Here is a 9,546-nt window from a genome sequence, read left to right on the forward strand (position 1 = left end):
AATAGCACATTTCATGAACCGGCCATGTTTTCGAGATTAAAGACGCGTTTTGCATGTGTTGGATTTTCTGCCGAATATGATAAGGTGCCCAAACAAATTATTGCTTTACTGTCATCAAGGTGCGTACACTAGCGTTCTTTATATCGTCATTACTAAGGCATCCATAAAGTTGTTCCAGCGCATTACACCATGGCTCGCTGTGAAACTGAGTGCGGAAAAAACAATCTGACAGCCACAGTCATGAGATCAGTGTCAAGTCTATGAAATAAAGCGCTGCACCTGACACTATAAAATTCAATAAAAAAATAAACAGCTATGAGAGTAATGGAGTTTAGGACAATGTCTTTCAGAGAGAAAAGTAAGGGGAAAGTAGCACAAGCCAAAAGACAAAATCCCAGTTCTCATCCAGCGCATGCATTCTTCAGGTTCCCGACATTTCAGTACACAAAGATTAGTTCATGGAGCGACATATCATTTGGCAATGATCTATTTTGCCACTGTTAATTACAACAAGTCTGCACAATTTGACTGCTAAACCATGATATCACAATGCAGGGTATGAATCCCAAATCAAGCTTTGCACACCATAATCCTGTTAAAATGTAATAAATAATCCCTGTGCATTAATGTTGGCAATATTTCATTTTAATAAGTTCTTGTAAAATCGAGGGGGGGGGGGGGGGGGGGGGGTGATGGCATTACAGCTCACTCACTTCAAGTGTGGTTGTGAGTGTGCAGGAGGAAATCATTCCTTCTCATTAAAGGTGCAATCTTCGAGCCCCCCAGATCTTTGTTGTAATAACTGGGGAAAATAATCTCTTTTATTGATAGGCACATGTAGAAGAGAGTATGCCAACTGACAGGTACTTATCTTTTGCCTGTGTCCTGTGTTATAGAAAGATATAATTCTTTGTGACTGCTCCTCGGGGCATCAGCTCTTCAACTTCATTATTTCTACTTAAGATAGATATATTTTTCCTTGAAAACCTGAGAATTAATACGAGACCCAGCAATCTCAGCCAGCGGTCATTTGGAAATGGAACAAAAAATGTCATGTCAGTTTAAAGAACATTTGTTAAGGCTGCTCGCTGACATTATTCTAATTTATTGATGGATTCATAGAATAATCCTATGCCTCATGTTTTGGGCTATTAACTTAATGATTTCAGTGACTACCTTGAAGCTATACGATCTTTATATAAAGTTAAATCTTCTCGAAATTGCGACTTTATCGACGAAAACATATGCAATTCTTTTTTTCTCTCTCTCAATGTTATACCTGTGTACAGTATTCTCAGATTTTATGTTTGCATACCACCCTATGTAACGCCTGAACATGATTTCTGAAATAATGTTCCTCCTCATGCTCAGCATGGTTAAAAAGTCATTAGTGCAATGAGTTCCTTTAGTCAGCAGTGGGAGCTTTAGAGTCAGACAAAATGCTAAGAGGAGGGTCTGTTTCGCTTTGAATGTTTCTCTCTGTTTTGGAATTACCCCGGATAAACTGAACACTCTTGTTTGCCTTTACAAGCTCGTGCACAACACAGTTCTCTGTCTACAGACTATTTGAAAATGAAGGTTTCACCTAATAATTATTAAGGGATTTGGGTAGCTGGGTGGGAGTAGAGGGGATGAGGGAAATATCTATTCATTGTGCATTTATTTTATTCTTATATTTACAGTCTGAAAAGAAACGGTATTCTTTGTGTTTAGCTGATGTTGTTTTGGGTTTTTTTATGCTGTATCCTTTATATTTTATTTTATATTTCAAAAAAATGACAAAATCTAATTTTCCCTTATATATGTTTCCTTTCCTTGTACCACAAACTGCATATTTCATGAAGGCAGCAGAATAAGAATTGGTGTTAAAGCATATGTTTTGCACAAAAAAATGTAAAATAATTCACATGTTGTTTGGGCCATGAAGAAATAAATGTCAATGCAACATTTTTACCTTTGTGTGATATAATACATCTAAAATATTTCTTTAATTTTGTACAGTTTTGAGAATTTATTGTTAAAGGTGTGCTCCTCTATAGTCATCTACTTACTAATCTAATTCATATATTATATTCTCATGCTTGCCTCAGTGGCAGACTCCTTATACAATCAAGATTAAAATATAACACGGACTATTTTTACGTTTACACCCATTTAAGGTTTGAGAAGAGTAGTGGTGCAAAAGGAGAGCCGATACGGAACATCTGGAAACCCTTCACAATAAACAATACTATTTGAGTTATTTGAGGACCCTGAATACAACTAACTTTTTATTTCCTGAAATAAATTCTTCAAATATAAAATTTGTGCATTAAGCAAATGAATTTGTTTGAGCTGTTACAAAGCCTCGAAATATTACAGTTAAATAATCTGCAGGATCACATTTTTTTTATTTTTTCCTGTCAATATGAGGCGGAAATGTTTTCATACAGAAAAGCGTTCAAGTTTTATTTTCAAGATTCTCCAATTATAAAAATTTACCGATGTAAAAGATGCACTAAAATGTATGCCAACAAACCGAAATAAATAAAGTGGGGTTACGATTTTGCTGCTAAAGACTGTACAGACTCTAAGTGCAGGTTACTCATCTCACCTGCAAAACTCACAATCACCTCAACCAGCACCCCTCCTGCATGCACCCATTTGCCCCCAACCTAATTCAAGCATCTCTCTGAACTCCAGCACGGGTCCATCTACTTATTGCATTATGTACTATTAAACAAACTTGGACTTCTTAAAGGCAGAGTCAGACTTCAGAGGCTGTGTGCCATGTTTATAGGGATGGACTGTACAGTACACAGAGATTTCTCATTTCTCTTGGTGACCTTGGGCACAGTGACATGTATGGTTTTGAGGCTTTGATTTGCCATGTTGAAGTGTTGCGGAAAAGGTGCAATGCAAGATAATTTTGGCATTTTTTCCCCCTCCTGGGAGCATAGAGAAGTAAGAAATACAGCAGTTCATACTCTGGAGATTACAGGTAATATGGCACACAGCCTCCATAAACATTCTTGACCCAGCCTGATGATGGAGATATTGCTTCAGGAGAGACTTTTCACACTTTGATTTGCCTAAAATGAGATGGAGAACTCAGTGATCAGACTCTTTGAGGTTCCTCGCGGAGAAGCCAGCACTGGCTGTATATCTCCCAGCATTACACACATGCTATGACAACCAGGTGAGCAAGAAGCACACTCCTGCAAACAAATTGAGAAAATATCCTCAAACAGATGATATTGATGTATTATTCATGTCAGAAGAAATACTAAAATGATCCATCTCAGGCCATTGAAGCCAGGTGATAATCCACTTGCTTGTGGGGCAGCCCTTGGCGAATTAGAGATGAGGAAACCATTGTAGATCCCTCTAAGGTCAACATGGCTGAACTGGTGATACATATGTATGTTAATTTGCCTAATCTCACTTCTACAAATGTCTTACAGGCACATAAAGGGTTTAACACTAAGACATAATGATATCAGGGCATCAGGCGGGGGCTTATGAAAACACAAGGCAGCCATGGCTTTAAATCTTATGTAGAAACCTTTGTATTGACTGTCAATATCTAGAGTAAAATACCAAGGCATGTATTGTCTGGATATTCTTTTTCAATGAAAACATTCATTTCAGTTTTTGCCATTTTTTTCCTATTAAAAAATATTCTTTAACTAGTTACAGTTTAAATAAAAAAAGAAGTCTATTTAATTTGGTTGAATTTAAAATATTTTATTAATTTTTTGAGTGTTCTCTGAATATTAGACTATTAATTTCTATGAATAACACTTTAGCTAAAAGCACTTGTCATGTCAGATCCCCGCTGCCAGTTTTGCTCAGAGTTTAACAGACATCAATAAAGTCAAAAATTAATTTACAACCTGCTCTTTAGAAAGAGAAGTCCTTATCTCATGTACACACTTCAGATATATCAAATAGACATAAATGCTTTCTATGCCTCCCTCCCTTGATGCCAACAAAAGGCACTGTACCTGACGGAGGGCTGCTACTTGCACTACTTTCGGTTTAGATAAAAGAGTTATTTAATCTTTATTTAATCTGAACAACCCTTTGAATTCCCCCAGTGTTTTTTAACAGTTGCTCACAATGATTAGCACCTTCAAATTTTTTTATTTTTTTACATTTTGATTACATCATATGCTTATCATGCAGCTCTTTCTGTGGCCAGATTTAACTTTTTTCAGACAGAGAAAAAGTGTAATGAGAAAAGTTCACCTACTGAAAAAAAGGATCTCTCTTAATTGCAATTGCAAAACTAAGGATAAGGATCAAAAGTCAGGAGAACCTGGAAGAATTACCCCTAATAAGTCTGTCAGTTTAGCTTGGTTATATATCCAAGTATTTAGACTTTTAATCATCCCCAAATTATTCCAACTATATATTATGTCGCCAGAATCTGATTTTATTTCTCCTGGTTTTCCTGCAAGAAAATCAACATTTTATAGAGGGAGAAAAAAAAGTTTTCTCCCACTTTTGTTCCATAGTTATATCTCCACCTTTCCCATTGAGTTCCCCTCTTAGTCAGAAAAAACATAGGCTATCTATTCAAAAGGCATTTAGTCCATTTCTTTCTTGGCCGGTAAACCTATTCATCAATTGTTCTGGCTTGTAGATTGCATTCTAATGCTAATCTAGCGTGTTAAATATCTTTTTGTTCCCCTTTCACCGTTTTGTCATTCAGTTTATCCAGTTTTGGCCACCCATTTTATTTATTTATGCGCCTGCTTCTATTCATGCGCTCATGTATTTTTTATTATGTTGTTTCACTGTCATGCAGTGTCAACTCACTCTATTCAATGTGGGCTACTTGAAGGGCTTGGAGGGACAAAGCGTGTACACATTGCACTGCTATTCACTCCGGCCAGCTGGATCGACTGAAAAAAAACCTTGTGAAAAGAAATCCTCCACAATGGACACAGAAGAAGTGCACAATGCTAACAGTTTTCCAAATACCACTGATTGCTTTCATCACAATGAGGGAAAGCAGCCGCTTTTGCTGAGCTCCACTTCAACAAACAACACTCTCACAAAACCTCCCAACCCACGTTTTGTTCCCAGACAAAACCTCCTCGACCGTCTAAACGCTCCCAGAGTTGGAAAAAAGTTCTTTCAGCTTTCTTCCTCTTTTGCTCAAGAAAAAAAAAATATAATAAAAAAGGGTCAAAGAAAGAGAAAGAAATGGTCGCTGAACTCGCAATGCGGATTCTTTCACAGCCTCCGGGACGATCTCTGTTTTGATCCGACAGTTTTGCCCTTTTATGACACCTCCAAAAAATACGCTTTGTCGTTCGTGACACGTCATTCAGAAATATCTCATTACAAAATGAAAAAGAACGAGGAGTTCTTTTTTTTTTCTTTAAAAAAAGAGGCCTAACCTGGAGGAAAGCTTCAAATTCCGGTGTCAAAAAGTACACATTTTTTTTCCGCTCTGCGCTTTTCTACTGTGAACTAAACACAACGCGCTGTTTTCGAGGCCAAGAAGGAAGTTCCGTAAAAAGGAGAGATCGAGGTGTTACAATGGAGAACATAGCGGTGAAAGGGTTTAATTAACCGTGACGGAGATAATTATCCCTGGACTGTCCAAATTAGTTTTGCATAATCGCTCTGATCCTTATGAATTAATCTCTTAGTGTAGTCTGGTAGAAGCGCTTTGCTTAAATTACGCATTTTACTTAAAAAAAAAACAAAAAACTACGTGCGCGGTAATGCACATACACACCTGTTTTACGCACGCAAGTGTACGCGCACACGTGACTGCACACTCCTTAAATCGGGTGATAAGCATTTATTTGTCTTTAAAATTTAAGTTATTGTTCTTTTAATTTGTATTAATTGCTATTGCTGTTTGGAGTTTTTTTTTTTTTTTTTTACCTTAGAGCGCGCAGCTCAGGCTGATTTAGAGCATAAAAGACGTGTTTGTTCTGCAGCCTTAAAGCAGCTCTCTCCTTTTTTTCTTTCTTTCTCCTTGGGAAAAAGAAAGCTCAGAGTACCACACAGTTTTATCTTCCTTCCTATTCACGATTAAAATTGTGATAAATAAGGTTTTGGCTCTTGATAACAATGGGCTGATTTAGATTTCCCCCCCTAGTAATGCCATTCAATGCGCGGACAAAAGCGGCCTTTGGAGGATACCTTACACTTCACCTGGACTGAGGAGCAAGAGCAGGAAAAAGAAAAGATAACAATCTTGTTCATCTCATCAAGAACTACAGCCGCGATTCCCTTCCGTTTAATCCGAATACGCTTTATTGTAGTCCTTTGCTGAACAAGTGAACAGTAGCAATAGTTTGAAGTACATAACGGAGGTTAAAGAAAACACAAAACATACAAATTCCATAAGAGTTAGTTAAAAACGTCTTTTTTTTCTGCACATGATACGAGGAGTGGGAGAATGGTGAATCCAGGAAATTATAAACCCACTAAATAAACTTCCATCTGCAACTTTTTTTAATCTTCTTCTGCATCTTCAAATCTGAACCTTTTTTTCAAGAGAAAGAAAATGGGGTTTGGTGAATCAAACCCCGAAAGTTATAAAGCATTAAAACTGAATATCACCTTCAAAATAAATTACATCCTCTACGTTTCATGTGCAAATAATACAGAACTAGCCTCATTCACTTTTTTTTTTTTAAAAATCGTCTGGTTCACCATAGATTCCACTAAACAATAAATAGTACAGACATCTATAAAACGGTTTAAAAACTCAAAATATACACCGGGTTTCTAGTGAAATACGTAGCTTCCTGGCCCTATCTCAAACACTAAGCCTATAACGGCAAATAAACTAAAGTCATTTTTATCTGTACACATTTACAGTGCTGTAACAACTCCCCTTAACCCGTGAATTATAACCTCCGGCAACTTATTTGCGAGGAAATGCCTTGATCCTTAACATGGTCATTGTATATGCTGCCCTTGATTCCAAACTGGTTAGTCAGGCAGGTGCAAAAGATAGAAATCGATCAGGACACCCTTAAAAATGAGTTTTCACAAGGGGAAACTGCTTTTATACCTCTCTCTCAACTGTGTGCATGTGTGCCATCTTTTTAGTCCTTTTCCTTGTGGCTGTGTGAAGTGATGGCTTGGTAATAATAGATTAGAGAGTTCTCTAAATAAGCATTACCTTAGATAAAGGCATTAATCAATATACATACACATGTGATATCTGAGACGACGAGCACTTCATCACATGTACAGGTTTGTGCATGCACAATAAAACTCTTGCGTGAATAGCTTTTTTTCTGTTTGTTTTGATTTCACATTTCATTTTCTCAGATGTCCAAAGTGGGCCTATCATAATGCCGCAGCATATGCAGGGTACGGTTCAAGTTGAGGTTTTCCCATCCCGGGGAGCAGAATGTATGCTAAGGGTGGTTGGAGTCCTGCTGAGGGCCAGGCCGTACAGTTACACGGGATCATGTAGCCTGGGTTTCCCGGGGACGGATGTGAGTGAGTGTGGGCGTGCGTCCCGCCACCTGTCCCGGTGAAAGCCGTAGCGCCTCCCGGCGGGTAACCCAAAGGAGAAGCGTACGGAAACGAAGGTGGGGAAAGCTCGGTCATCTTGGATCCCAGGTCGAAAAATGAGTAGGGGTTCGTGGACATGGAGGGGTTGAAGAATACCCTGGCCGCCGCAGCCGCAGCAGCTGCTGCTGCCTTATCGGGGTTCCCAATGATAGACTCGGAAAGTGCTCCAGTGGAAAGCCCGTTAACTTTGAGTGCGTCGTGCTCCCCGAGATTATAGGGCACGGGGAAAGAAAACTTGTCTTTTTTCATCAGAGTCTTGGGCTTCCGCCTCGGTCTGTATTTATAGTCTGGGTGTTCCTTCATGTGCATCGCTCTCAGCCGTTTGGCTTCGTCGATGAATGGCCTTTTCTCAGACTCGGTGAGAAGTTTCCACTCCGCTCCCAGTCTCTTGCTGATCTCGGAGTTGTGCATTTTAGGGTTCTCCTGAGCCATTTTTCTGCGCTGGGCTCTGGACCAAACCATGAAAGCATTCATCGGACGTTTAACGTGATCCATCGGTTTAGACATGTTGGCACAAACTGTCTCTGAAAGCAAAATATTGCACAAAAATCAAACAAAGTATAGATAACTTCCAAGTTAAGTACAGAAAAAACAAAACGCACTTTATAAAGAGCAGCTTATTCAGACAGCGTCAGCAGGACGACATTAAAATGAAGATTCACTTAGACTGCAGCTCGTACGTTTGCTTACTTACTTAACACTTCAGTTCTTCATCTCCCCGGTGATTATCATGCGAAAAGTACAAACGGCAGCGTCCTTAAGAGTGCTCCAGTGTTTCCTGCTTCATGGTTCCATCCAGCAGTGGTACGGCGTTGGTAAAGATGAAGAAGATGAAGCAAAAGAAAAACTGTGCCTTGCTTTCCTCTTGTCGCCTGAGACTGTCAACCAGCACTCAGCAGCAGCATACACGCAAGTGAATGGTAACTCCCGCCTGCCCCATGTGAAATACAGGGGTTGTGCGGCAGGTAGTGAAAGTGCTGCTAGCGCATGCGCACTTGCAGCGATCACGCAGACGACTGCTGGACAGTTTTTTTTTCTTTTCTTTTTTTTATTCTACCCTGATTTTAAAGGTTATACGCATCTCGTATTTACATCTTTATGTATTATATGAGAACTGTGTGTCCTCGGTGTTAAAGGTCAGTAGTTTCATCTTTTCATCCCAACAGCTTTATTCTAATGAGAACTTTGTGTTTAGTTTTTTAAAGAAAAAGTAGGCTACTTAAGAGATGTACCTGAAATACCTGAGGACGGCAGCACATGTGAAAATTAATAATGCTGTCAGGTTTAGGGTGGAAAGCGACTGCAGACAGATGTTCGTTGACGTTTACTCTCACCTTGTATTGAATTTCTGAAATCAGATAGTTAAAAAAAAAACAACTCGCGTGCTTTCACTGATTTAAAAGGTATCAGTAGACACTTCCTCTCAGTTTCATGTGTGCGTTTGACAAATCAAACCAGCTCACTCCACTTTCTCACCTTTCGTCCTCACCGGTGACTCCGTCTGCTGTCCCTTTTCCCTTCCCTCTTTCCCCTTGGGTGGCAATGCCATTCAAACAAAACAAAAAAAAAGTAGCGCGAGCACAAGACGACACGAGAGCTAAAGAATGTCTTCTTTAATTTTCTGATATTGCGGTATTTGTGGTAAATAAGCAAATGTTGAGGAGGTCTGAAGTGTTTCTAATCGCGCTTGGTGAAAATTAATTACTTTCCTGAAATCCCCCTTTTCACTTTCACTTCAAAGGACTTTCCCAAGGGCAGCGAATCAACAACTGAAATTAGGTTGTCGAATATTCAACTAAGCAATTACAGCTATCTGCAGGACCTGTTGAGCAAATTGTAGGTTTAAGTGGCTTGTTCTGGCACCTTCTCTGTTGCACATAATTATATACATATGTATGTGTGTGTACAAAAAAGGAACTAGAAGAGCGGCATCGAACAATATTATAAATGAGGAATTAGGCTGTAGGTCGAGCGTTTAAATGAGGATATAAACGGAAGTTTAATTCA

At 39.0% G+C, this 9,546-nt stretch overlaps 1 protein-coding gene across 1 annotated transcript; it reads right to left on the reverse strand.

Moving 5' to 3' along the window:
• Positions 1-7,276: 7,276 nt before the first annotated feature.
• On the reverse strand, positions 7,277-8,465 carry sox21b (SRY-box transcription factor 21b). Its single transcript, XM_085249531.1, has 2 exons — positions 8,234-8,465; positions 7,277-8,061 (listed from the first exon to the last, which is right to left on the reverse strand). The coding sequence occupies exon 2, from the start codon at positions 8,044-8,046 to the stop codon at positions 7,309-7,311; it is 738 nt and encodes a 245-aa protein (XP_085105657.1). The 5' UTR covers positions 8,047-8,061; positions 8,234-8,465; the 3' UTR covers positions 7,277-7,308.
• Between the last annotated feature and the right edge of the window lie 1,081 nt (positions 8,466-9,546).

Source organism: Mchenga conophoros, linkage group LG16 (assembly GCF_057382185.1).
Source record: "Mchenga conophoros isolate Kocher_MC1m ecotype Shallow Benthic linkage group LG16, M_conophoros_male_GT1.1, whole genome shotgun sequence".
Lineage (NCBI taxonomy): Eukaryota > Metazoa > Chordata > Actinopteri > Cichliformes > Cichlidae > Mchenga > Mchenga conophoros.